We start from the raw sequence: 12,521 nt of genomic DNA on the forward strand, positions 1-12,521 counted from the left end.
AAGTAGGTTTAAATTACTGGGTGACTGATTCATAATGACTAATAAAAGAAATAGTATGTTTGAGTTGAGGTCAACAGTGCTGCTCAGATTTTCTAACAAGATGTTCCTTGTGCCCTTGTCATAGACTGATTTTGAGTTTTCCTGACTCTGAAGAATTAACCAGAGGAGAAGTGGAAATACCAGCACATTTTGCTCAGCTAAGAGCAGAAAGTGAAATCTCCCACAGAGGCCTGGGAATCAGCAAAACCCTCAGCATCACTGGATCTCAGGCATTTTAGTCTAGAAACCTTCCCAGGTAATGGGCTAGTGAACCGAATCATGCTCTACTCATTGTCACAGACAACTCAGGAGTGTCGGTTTCTGAACCAAGTGACCCATCTCACAATGAAAGAGATGCTGTGCACCAAAAAAAAAAAAAAAAAAAAAAAAAAAAAAAAAAATCAATTTTTAACCTAGAATGTATCTGGACGACCAAACTGTTTTTCTTTCCAGCATCTAATGAGATGTTGGAAGGCACATGACAAATTTTTTAGTGTCTCTGGAAACCTCCTTCCAACCATTTTTTTTAAAGGAACAGCACCCTCTTTATCTTTGGAACTATCCCATGATAAATACCTCCCCCCTTTATCTTCCGTTTCTCACCTTTTTGCTTCCCCAACACATGTACGGTCAATATGCAGTTCTAGCTGACGATGCCGTGTTCTTAGGCCGTGTTGTTCTCTTGACTTAAGTTGATTGACCCAAGCGGGGTCCACTCAGAGTTGTCCCCTTGGGGATTGGTGGAGGTTTCAAGCTGTGAGCGTTTAAAACAACCCTGATGTACCCTTCCGAGTTCTGTGGGTCAGTAGGTGGGTTTAGCTGGGTTCCCCTTGTGATATCTCACAAGCCCAAAATCAGGGTGTGGGTCTTGTAGGAAGAATCCTTGTCCAAGCTCATTCCATTTGTTGGAAGCATTAGAGGCCACTGGGGGGGCTTTGCTGCAGGCCCCACCCCTGTCAAAGCCAAGTGCTCCCCTCTCACACCCGGGTTCTGCCTTCTCCTTAGGCTAACGGCAGAAGAAAACGGTGCTTTTAAAGAGCCCCTGTGATGGGATTAGGCCCCCACATCACCTCCATTTTGATTGGCTCTCAGTCAACTCTTGAGCAATCCTAATGGCACGTGCAGAATGTCTGTCATGTAACACGGCATGATCACGGACTGACAGGGCATCTCAGCCTGCATTCAGTCCCTGGGATTAGACTGGGAAATCTTGGGGAACGTTTTACAATTCTGCCTACCACTGCCTCTTTTCAACTTATTTCTGACTTGATTTTTCTAAAAAGAAATTTTTAGTTTTATTGTATTACTGGAACAGAACTTGTGTTTTGCTGTCAGAGAAGTTCAAATGGAACACAGAAGTATTTAAAAAGGTTAAAATCTGTAATCTCACCTTTTAGGGAAACAACGTCGACGGTTTCTGCTGTGCTTTGGAGGCAAGGTAGCTTCGTTCCACTCATTGTCTTTTTCTGTGGAGGCTGGTAACAGATGAGATCCCCAACTTAAATTCTTTTACATTGCACAAGGCAGAGGATTCTTTTTGTCGATTGCTGGTGTACTAGCTGATACCCTGAATCTATAAGGTGGCACAGCAGGCATATTTGAAATATGCTACTTCTTTACAGTCAGAAAACAATTTAGTGGCAACATTATGCTACATTTTTAATAAACACTGCTCCGCATTGCAGTAGTATGCATAAAATATTTATATAAGAATCAACTCCCTAAAAATCTAATTTACTAGTCAGAATGATGTACTATAATTTTGAGGGTCAGAAAACAAAGGAGATTTACTAGGCAAGGGATTATGATCTTTAAATATTTAAAAAGTACGCCAAAAAAGAGAATAAATTCTTTTGTATGGATCTAGTAAATAAATCAAGGACTGAAGGATAGAAGTTGCTAGAAGGGGGCCACCAGTGTGGCTCAGTCGATTAAGCAATGAAGGATCTGACTCTGATTTTGGCTCAGGTCATGATCTCAGGGTGGTGAGATCGAGCCCCACATTGGGCTCTGTGCTGAGCGTGGAGCCTGCTTAAAGATTCTCTCTGTCCTTCTCCCTCTGCTCCCCTCCCCCCGCCCCACGCACCACATACAAGCTCTCTAAATAAATAAATAAATAAATTTTAAAATATTGAAGTAGTCACAAGAAGGTATATTTCAGTATATAAGGAGATTTTTATTAAAAATAAAAATAAAATAGAACTCCCTGAGCAGGAACAGATTTCTGGGAAAACCAGTATATTTTTTTCCAGATGAGGCATCCTAACAGGGAAGTCTAAACTCTGCTAGGAGTGCCAGATAGCAGGTTTCGGCTGACTTAATCTGAAAGGGTCCAGATAGTAAACCTTTTCCTCTTTGTAGGCCATACTCTCTGTCACAGCTACTTAACTCTGTAGTTGTAGAATGAATGCAAGTATAGACAATTACATGCATGAATGGGCGTGGCTGTGTTCCAATTAAACTTTATTTACAAAAACAGGCACTGGGCCAGGTTTGGTCTGTGAACTGTGGTTTGTCAACTCCTGCCATATACCATTTTGTGAATTGGATGGGAGAAGGACCCAATCATTCTCCAATTCCCTTCCATACTCAACACTTCAGTGTTACATGCTTCTTTGAAGAAGATGTGGAAAACCACAGATGTCGGTAGTCAAAAGATCCTTCCAGAAGGAGCGACCCACACCCATCCCTTACTCCATTGTCATCCAGGTACTTGCAATGGGAAAAGTTTAGTTAAATGAGAATTTAAGCAGCATGACTCCAAATAAGGGAAATGTTTTGAACGTTTTTAAAAATGGAAATCTGGGCATGCATTTTGGGGCCCTAACACGAAATAGTTAATATATTAAATAGCTGAACACGGGAGTGGGATGTTCATAGAATATGTTGACAGGGCAAACAGTTAAAACTGTTGGCAGAAAACCAAAGTCAATATCGGAGCCAAGTAAATACTGCCTGCAGCGACCCGTTAGGAAAGCTTGAGGACCGTCCATTTTTAAGTGGCGAGAGACACCGTCACCTCCAGAGCCACAGAAGCAATCGTGCTCTCAGGTAGACAATTTCTATTATTCTGATTGCTTCCAAATCATTTTTTTTTAAATTAAGCCTAATTCTACTTTGAGGAGCAGCTATCAGTATATATTCTAATTTCTGGTGTATTTGGAGAGTGTAGGAGAAATTGATATTCTTACATATGAAATCTTTTACCGTAAGATATTTTAAAGTCAAAGAGAATATCAACTGCTTTAAAATTTTTCAATGGGCTTTGGTATTTTGAGAGCTTTTCTTAGGAATTCTGGACCAATATTATTGCTGTTACTTACAATCCTTTTCTTTTTGCGCAAATCAAAAGGTTTCACAACTGTTTAATCCCCCTTTACCAATCCCTGTCCCATAATTATCAACAACATCGGCTGCAAGTGAGTGATGAACACAACAGTAGTCTAGAGATCTCAGTTTGTATCTCATGCCAAGTCCCTGGCATAGAATATAAGGAATCTCTCGTTCCCTGTACCGGTAATTGTGTGCTTAGATTTGCAATGCAGATGTTTACGAGAAGGTCTCTATCACCTTAAATGAAGGTTCATGGTAAATATGATCTGTCACCAGCAGGGTCATGCATGTGTTGCTTTCTCTTTTAGGATGATTTCATTCAGGCAAGCAGCTTATCTCACCTGCTTTTTTGCTACGGTTTCCTGTGGTGAGTGGATTTTTTTCTAAGATCTAAAGTTGGGTGTGGGAGAGGAGTGGTTAACAAGACAAGCCAGCCCTGGAGAAAATGATTGAACAGACAGCTTTGGGAAGGAGGCAGACCCAAAAGTCAGGACACAAATTCTTTTACTATCCAGGGGCAACTGCCACTTCTCAGATGAATCGCCCTAGACACACAAGGGTGAGGGAGGCCGGGAGTGAGAGTGTCTTTGGGCTGTGTGTAGCAGAAAGTGCTGTTGGCGCAGACTCTCTACAAAGCAGATCTTAAACACTCAGCCTTCTATTTTTATTATCAATACATTTTAAAAATCAACTTCATCTGAATATTCAGTGTGTAGGATTTTATAGTGTCTGGATCCAACCCAAGTGTTGTAATAGGTACCGGGTGTGTATTTTTACTCTTTTAGGCCACTAAGGAACTGCTTCGGAAATGAAAGTATTTGGTTTAAATTTAAATTAGTAAATCGTCCATTTGAATAGCTCTGGTTTCAACACCAGGTTTTGAACGTATTGCTCTCTCTAGCCATTCCATTAAGTTTTCAGGGAATGAAGATGATTCTGGACACTGTTTTTCATTAATAGTGGAGTTTTCTCTGTGCCACCGTTATGGGTTGATTCAGTGTTGCCGTAAGAGGACCACACCGCAATGATTATTTACCTGCCTCTCAGATGTATGGCTAAGATAAACACCTCTTGGGTAAGGGTGACATTTGTAAAGAGATATAATTTCTTCAGGAAGAGGCTGTTTTTCCCCTCCTAAACCACCCCACCCCTTGTCTGATTGCTTTTTTTTCTTTTTAAAGATTTTATTTATTTATGTGACACAGAGACAGCCAGTGAAAGAGGGAACACAGCAGGGGGAGTGGGAGAGGAAAAAGCAGGCTCCCAGCAGAGGAGCCCGATGTGGGACTGGATCCTGGAATGCCAGGATCACGCCCTGAGCCAAAGGCAGCCGCCTAATGACTGCGCTACCCAGACGCCCCTGCCTGATTGCTTTTTGAGCCATGATCATTACATCCATGGAATGCTGAGGAGTGGAAGCCAGAGATGTACGGACCATGGCCATTTCAGTTTTATCTTTTTGGCAAAAAAAAAAAAAAAAAATTATCATTCTAGGAAAATTAGTGCACGTAAGCAGAAAATGAGAAATTGCTTATTGTCTGAAATCCTATAATACAGAAATGGCCACTGTTAAATTTTTTTTTAGTCTTTCAGATATTTTTCTATACATGTATATTTACACATTTAACAAAGATGTTATTAATTATAGATACTTTTTTATAACTTATGTTTCCCATTTATGGATATCTTTTTGTATATATCATATTTTTGGAGCTTAGTAATCTTCCCTAGTCACAGTGTTTTTGTGTGCACATTCTTATACACACATTCAGTTATTTATTTCTGTAGAATAAGATTTTGAAAATAAAAATGTTATATAGAAAGGTGTGAATATTTTGGAAGTTTTGTGGTGTACGTCATGAAGTTGTCTTTCAGAAGGTGGTTCTCCAGCTAGCCCTCTCCACCAGCAGGTAAGAGTGATCATTCATCCCGCTTAGGCCAAGTCCAGTAGTCGTCTATAAGGCTTGACATATATTCACCTTTCTGGAAACTATATCCTGATTTGTTTTTGGGAAACTGCTGCCTCCAGGTTTGGGTCTATGTGGCTGTGACCAAGCAGACCTGAACTAGTAAATAGGGGCACACATCCTGCTGGCCGCTGTGACCTGATCCGAGCGAAAGGTCTGCAACAAGACCTTTGCTTACACTTCTACAAATAAGGCTCTTATTATTATTTCCAATTGACTTGAACTGTTGAAGAATACAAAGCCCTGAGCTTCTGGCACCTTGCCACTGTGTGGAATTTGAGAGCAACAGCAACACTGTGGGACAGAGCAAATGGATGAAGACAAATTGAATCTTGATGGGATCAGCCCAGTTCCCTGTCCAGTGATTCCTGAAGCCAAATCTGCCGTGTACTCTGGCTTCTGAACCAATACATTCCATTTATAATAAAGTCACTTTGAACTAGGTTTTTGATCATTTGCAGCCAAAATCAGTACATCAACACTGGTAACTTAGAAAATTAAAAATTTTTGCTAATCTGGTGAGTAAAATTGCATCAGCTATTGTAACTTGCCTGTATTTACGATTCTTACCATTTTTTGTATACTTACTATTTGCTTGTGTTTCTTGTATAAATTACCTTTTCATATCCCTTATCCAATTTTTAAAAAAAATGTAGTGGTTTTTTCCTCCTTATTGATTATGTAATTTTTTTTTTTTTAACAAGACCAAATAACCTGCCCCAAGTCCATGGACACAGTAGCAGTGTGACATTATTTTATGTTATGGGATAACTTATGTAACAGTGCTTTAAAGCACTCTAAAATACAATATGAACAAGTCTATCATCGTTATTGCCATCACCACCATCATCATCATTACCAACTTATGAGGATGAGCAAGAATGTCTATTAGGACTTTCTTCCCAGCCTGCTCCAAAGTTGGCGTGTTTCTAGTTGCCCCTTTCCATCAGCCAAGTCACCTGGCAGTTCGCAAAGGCTTAGGCAGGGTATTGTTTGCACTCATGTTTGTGCCCTGGGACGGGGTGGGGGGGGCGGCTGGCTGCTCTGTAACTACGAATCGGCCGAATATACCAATTACTTAAAACACAGGTCACTTTGCAGCCAGCGTTGTCATTGGACCAGCTACTCAGTGTTTTGTGTGTATATGAAATCTAGGTCTATACGCCTGGCAACTTGTATTCCCATAAGCTTCCCCCTGAAGAGATCTCTGCTTTTTCTAAATATGAAACTTATCCAAGGGTTCGTCATCTTAGCCACACCTCCGAGAGGAAGAAAAGCGACCATGCTGGGTTAGGTCATCCTAACAGAGCTCAGGGCTGGAATCCCCAGAGGGGAGGAGAGTGCAGAGGAAATTTTAATCTTCTGTGCTTATCGAAACATATGTGTCTAAGTTGCCCATTCCCTGAAGGGCAAAACAAAAATAGATGTCCTAGGGGATGGACAAAGTTGTCATTGGAATATCCTGTGGTTAACAGCTGACAGACACATGTGCTGCTTGGGTTGGAAAAGCTCACGAAGCTGACTTTAAAGCGGCTCTTTCAAGGTAAACTCAAATACGTGTATTAAAGTTTACTTTTAATATATGGAACAGTAAAGGTAGCACTTAATATTCTAATAATACGTGGGATGCACGGTACTTTAGAACTGTGAACGATTCCCAAACAGCAAAGCGTTCAGAATGGATTTTCAATTTAGCATACGCACGCGTTCGCATTCGCCTGTAGAGACCGAGCAAATAATGTGCTGATCCTAGTAAGTACCCAATAACTCTTGGGTTATTTAAATTAAACTGAAGTGAGGAGCAACCTTTAAGATTGCACACTAGAAAAGGGAACAAGATTGGGAGCGAAAAGAGGTAGGTTTCTCTTCTAGGACCTTCATTAGCCACGTGGGTCTTGCGCAAGTCTGTACTGCCCTGAGTCTCAGTTACTTAACTTCTTTCTGTAAAAAAAGAAAAACAAAAAGTTAAAGGCATAGAATAAAGTCTGTCTCTAGCTCCCCTTACACAGCTATTTGTTATGAAAGGATTTTGAGAAAGAGATCCTACTTACTTTGTTTTTTTTTTACTATAGTTGACACATAATGTTACAATAGTTCTAGGTGTACAACATAGTGATTCAACCTCTCTATACGTTATGCTATTCTCATGACAAGTGTAACTATCATCCGTCACCATACAATGCTGTAACAGTATCATTGACTATATTCCCTATGCTGTGCCTTTTATTCCCATGAATTATTTATTCCTTAACTAGAAGCCTGTTATTCTATTCTATTCTATTCTATTCTTCTATTCTATTCTATTCTATTCTATTCTATTCTATTCTATTCTATTCATTATTTTAAAGTAGGCTCCACATCCAGCGTGGAGCCCAGTGCAGGACTTGAACTCACGACCCTGAGATCAAGCCCTGAGCTGGGATCAAGAGTTGGATGCTTAACCAACTAAGCCACCCAGGCGCTCTGCCTGTTATTTTTTGTTTTAAAGATTTTATTTATTTGACAGAGAGAGACAGAGGACAGACAGGCGGGAGGGTCAGAGGGAGAGGGAGAAGCAGACTCCCCACTGAGCAGGGAGCTGGACACGGGGCTCCATCCAAGGACCCTGAGATCATGACCTGAGCTGAAGGCAGACACCCAACTGACTGAGCCATCCAGGCACCTCCCTCCCTGTTATTTTTAAGTCATGGTATTTTCATAGCATGTTAGACCACAGGGAGAAACCAAGCTAGAATTGTATTTTCTTGCGGATAATTTATGTGCAAATTATCCTATGATTTTGTAAAAATCAACCAAGTTTTTTATGTAGAAGTACCCATAGAATGACTTTAAATAGCATTATACCTTGTTCAAACAGTCACCTTAATAGGATTTATCCTACTTCTATCATGAAAGTCCTGTTGTAAAGCTCTTTGGGTATTTAGCAGAGGAAGTACAAAGGTTCAGAACACAGAGACATTTCTATCAAAATAATTATTTGCATTCATTGCAAATTAATGTATTTTTTTCAATGATCGTATCACAGGATGTCTGACTCAACTATACAAAAATACCTTCTTCAGAGGAGGGGACCTAACCGCCATGTACACCCCGAATGCCCAACACTGTCAGATGATGTGTACCTTCCATCCTAGGTGTTTGCTCTTCAGTTTCCTTCCTGAAAGTTCCACTAATGACACAGACAAAAGGTAAAAGCTGACATGTCATTATTGGAGAAGCCAATCATTTTTCAAAATAGAACCAGTTGTGTGCAACAAGGTGTAAATATTGTAGGGTTATGTTTTTCAAATGGGGTCCAAGGGCCAGCTTCACTGGAATCAGCTGGAGTGGGTCTAATATTAGCAGATTCTTAGGCCACAGCCTCAGACCCAAACAGTTGAGCCCACTGAACCAAAGTGTCTTGGGCCTGGCAGTATGCATGTCAGACAGTTGCTGCGTTCACTTAAAGTCATAGAAACGAGGCAGTGTCTATCCAAGGCCTCAAGGAGAATGCTTGAAAATCATTGGGTTAACTGGTTGTCTCAAGAAAGGGTCTAAAAACAGGTGAATATTTCACCTGAGCAAGGAAACATAACCTGAGTCAGGATTATATTTGTGGATAGCACATCCGAAGAAAATATAGCAGAAGGCAAATATTTTTTTGAGAATATTATTCAGTAAGATCCAGATCTTGGGAAAGGTCTGTTCTGAATGGACCTGTAGTAAATCAGGTTAGGCACCTGTGGTATATGTAGTGTGTGTGTGTGTACGCACACATATGCAAATATATATTATTAACTGGCATTTTGGAAAAGTAAGAGCCCTAGAAAAATAGTCATTAAAAATATTATTAGGTCATAAAGTTGACCGAGTGCAGCCATGGTTTCATCATAGTTTTCTTTCATTTTGATCAATATCCAGAATAAGCATGTCTTTATTGTTCTCATTTCCATATCCATACGTCTTTTCTTTTACCTTAGCTCTGTTTGAATTTAAAAACTAGGAATTAGATCATCACCCCCGATTCTATGTGTTAAACTTGTACAGAAAACCCAGACTGTGTGTGAGAGGCATCAACCTGAAGTTGAGTTAGGTTCTAGAATCCTTGTGAAAGGTTACCGTTAGGATTGACATGAAAGAACGAAGTCTACCATTAGTGGGAACTAGAAGGAGTTAATAAGCGAGCTGAACCCCATAGACTGATCCAACGCTCATGACCGATTTAAGTAAAAACAATCACCAGGTGAGAACATGATTCCCCAAACTGTAGGAACGGGAAAAATCATTACCTCTTTAATATGATGCACTTTCTATACTTAAAAGTGTTTTTTAAAAAAGAAAGAGAATGCTGAAGTTAGATATTACAAAGACTGTTAGATTTTATGGAATTTCCTCTAAGAGTGTTCTTTCCAGCAAGTGTCGGGGAAGCTCTATTATTTTCCTTATTCCTGGACATACTTATTAGTGTATAAAAAAGTTAGACATCTCCTCAATGTGTTTATTATTCTACTTTCTAACTGAAAGTACTTTTGAAACAGATTTGGTTGCTTCTTGAAAGACAGTGCTACAGGAACCCTGCCCACAGTGTCACGGACGAGTGCAATTTCTGGACATTCCTTAAAGCAATGTGGTCATCAAATAAGTGGTAAGCTGTCGATTTCTGAGCTAAATCTGAGTGAATAATGGGTTTACCTTACAATGGCTTCTGCTCAAGCTCTGTACTGCCTTGGACTTTTGCAGGGAGCACTCAGAGACATAACAGAGAGGGGGCGCTATTAATTGGATGTATCCTCCCTCTCGTCTTTATCAGTTCTGTGCTCAAGGAGCCTCTATTACTTATGAGTTAGCACTACAGTGTAAGACTTGCAGAAAGTGAATACACATTCAAATGATAGCTGCCCCCTTTCCCCAACCCGATTGCAGGTAAGAATCTTAAAGAGAACACAGAAGGCATGGAGATCCCTGTTTTACTTGAGATAATTTGCGCACTGCTCAACCAGGGGTGATTTTGTCCTTCATCCAAGAGACATTTTTAGTTGTCACCACTTGGGGGGATGCTACCAGCATCTGGTAGATAGAGGTCAGAGATGTTGCTAACCATTCCACAAGGCACAGGGAAGCCCCCGACAAAGATTTTCTGGTCCCAAACGTCAATAATGCAGAGGGTAAGAAACCCCATTAAGCCCCCAAATTGAAGGTCTGGGCTCTGTAAATCTTGCTAATGAGAATCATACTTCTTAGGAAAAAAATGTGAGGACTAAGAGGCCAGGAAATTTAAATTCTGACCCTTACTGCTACTAATGTCTTGGGAAACAATTTCTAATCCTGTCCTAACTTATGGCAGTGAACCGTTTCTCTGACATAACTGATCTGAAACAAGAAGTGCTGAAAAGATTCTCAACTGATGGGCTGGCAGAAACTTGAAATAACCACGTTGGGACTGTCCATCATTGCTACTTTACCTTTACTATTTACAGTTAATTTTGTAGTTTCGGATTTCAGATGTTTTAAAGTATTCTATCCTCCCTCCCCCCATTAACACCACTCCCTCAACACACATGCGTGCTTTGTACCAGCAGTTTATACAGGAACCAGCCCTTAGTTAGGAGCACAGGGATCTGACTTAGCCGATATGCAGTTTACCTGAGGACCAATACATGTCCTATGTTATAAGATCAAATGTATATCTTAATACAACTTAGTGTAAATCATTCAATTAAGCATTATTTTTAAATATGCTATCCTAGTAAAATTTAAAGAACAGTATTTTGCTTTTCTCAGTACTCTTCGTTATTGTTATTTTTTTCCCCTCAAACTTAGTCTTACAGAACTTATTTAATGTTCCCTCCTAACTCTCCCTGAGTATCTCAGATTAAAAGTAATAATTGCTCCCAAGGACATAAAGTCCCTAAATTCAGGACCAATTTTGGTTTAAAACATTTATAGGTAGGTTTAGAGCTTTCCACTAATCATAAAGAAAAGTTTTTAGTTTGTTAAGTATCTCATCCCAACTCAGCTGGTTTCTTTTCTCATGTACAGCAGAATTGGAAAGAGACTTCCCTTCTAGAACCTACAAATTCCTATGCACATCAATCACTGTGAATTATCCACGGCCCTGCCCACCGCAATGTCTTGTTTTCCTACTCGTTTGTACATTTTCTGTCATTCCCACCATTAAATCTAGTTTTATGGCTTTTTCAAGCTCTTAGGAGTAGAACATTACGTACAGCAGATTATGGTTTATACTGCTGGATTTTTTATCCAAGGGTCTAACTAACAAATCCGAGTGCTTTTTTAAAAAAAGCCTACATCATAAATTTGGTTCACTGTCCAAAGAATTATCTATATTGTTTTGTGTATAAGGTACATTTCAACTGGAAGGATGCTTCAGTGGAATCTAACAAAATTTTAAAGCAAGAATTAAAATGGTTTCATCATGAATATACAAAACTCTTCACCTTTTGTAAGGATTTGACGCATAGATGGCAATGACAGGGCTTACAGATGAAATTCACAATCAGACAGGAGTAGTTGAAACCTGAGAAATAAGAGATAGAGAAGCTCCTTCACTCAATGCAAGAAGTTAAGGGCACATCAGGTTGTTTAATAATGCAGATCCTTAATATAATCATCAGGGCCCTCACGATTGTAGCCTTGTCTGTCTTCCATTGCTCATTGATAATTTCAGGGTGAAATATTACCTATATAGTTACACATACCTTACAGTTTTGGAAACAAAGTAACCCCTCTCTCTGCTAGTGCTATAAAGCATATTGGAATGTGTTTATTTCAAGCGAGTTTGATAATGTAGTGATGTAACAAAAATACCAAATCCCCTAATTAAAAGGGCAGTTGTGAAAAACAGGATAGAATCCTTCAAAACTACCCTGCCTAATTGATGATAAACTTCTGGAAGGAAACTGACTGAATTCTCTCTGTGCATTTTATTTGTACAGCTTGTTACCGAGACATTCATAAAGGAATTGATATGAGAGGAGTTAATTTTAATGCCTCTAAGGTAAAAAGTGTCGAAGAATGCCAAAAAAAGTGCACCAATGACATTCGCTGTCAATTTTTCACGTACGCCACTGAACGATTTTACAGTGCAGAGTACCGGTGAGTAACATTCACAGTGTTTGTTTTTTCTGATGGTACTGTTAAGATTTAATTGTACTCTTTGTAACTCCCGCCCCCCCCCCCCCC

The 12,521-nt window shown here is 39.8% G+C and overlaps 1 protein-coding gene across 4 annotated transcripts in view; it reads left to right on the forward strand.

Moving 5' to 3' along the window:
* The first annotated feature begins 107 nt into the window (after window positions 1-107).
* The window catches only part of KLKB1 (kallikrein B1), a 25,533-nt gene continuing 13,119 nt past the window's right edge, over window positions 108-12,521 (forward strand). The window contains exons 1-7 of one of the 4 annotated variants that reach the window (XM_008710463.2): window positions 108-295; window positions 1,437-1,477; window positions 2,519-2,748; window positions 3,681-3,739; window positions 8,365-8,527; window positions 9,857-9,963; window positions 12,275-12,434. In XM_008710463.2, coding sequence (XP_008708685.1) covers window positions 3,682-3,739; window positions 8,365-8,527; window positions 9,857-9,963; window positions 12,275-12,434 — 488 coding nt within the window. In that variant the 5' untranslated portion in view covers window positions 108-295; window positions 1,437-1,477; window positions 2,519-2,748; window position 3,681. Of the gene's footprint in view, window positions 296-1,436; window positions 1,478-2,518; window positions 2,749-2,858; window positions 3,740-6,629; window positions 6,883-8,364; window positions 8,528-9,856; window positions 9,964-12,274; window positions 12,435-12,521 lie in introns of those variants that run through there. The other 3 variants (XM_008710462.2, XM_040643398.1, XM_040643399.1) reach the window with 3 other exon arrangements.

This window comes from Ursus maritimus, unplaced genomic scaffold, assembly GCF_017311325.1.
Source record: "Ursus maritimus isolate PB19 unplaced genomic scaffold, ASM1731132v1 scaffold_28, whole genome shotgun sequence".
In the NCBI taxonomy this organism is placed as follows: domain Eukaryota; kingdom Metazoa; phylum Chordata; class Mammalia; order Carnivora; family Ursidae; genus Ursus; species Ursus maritimus.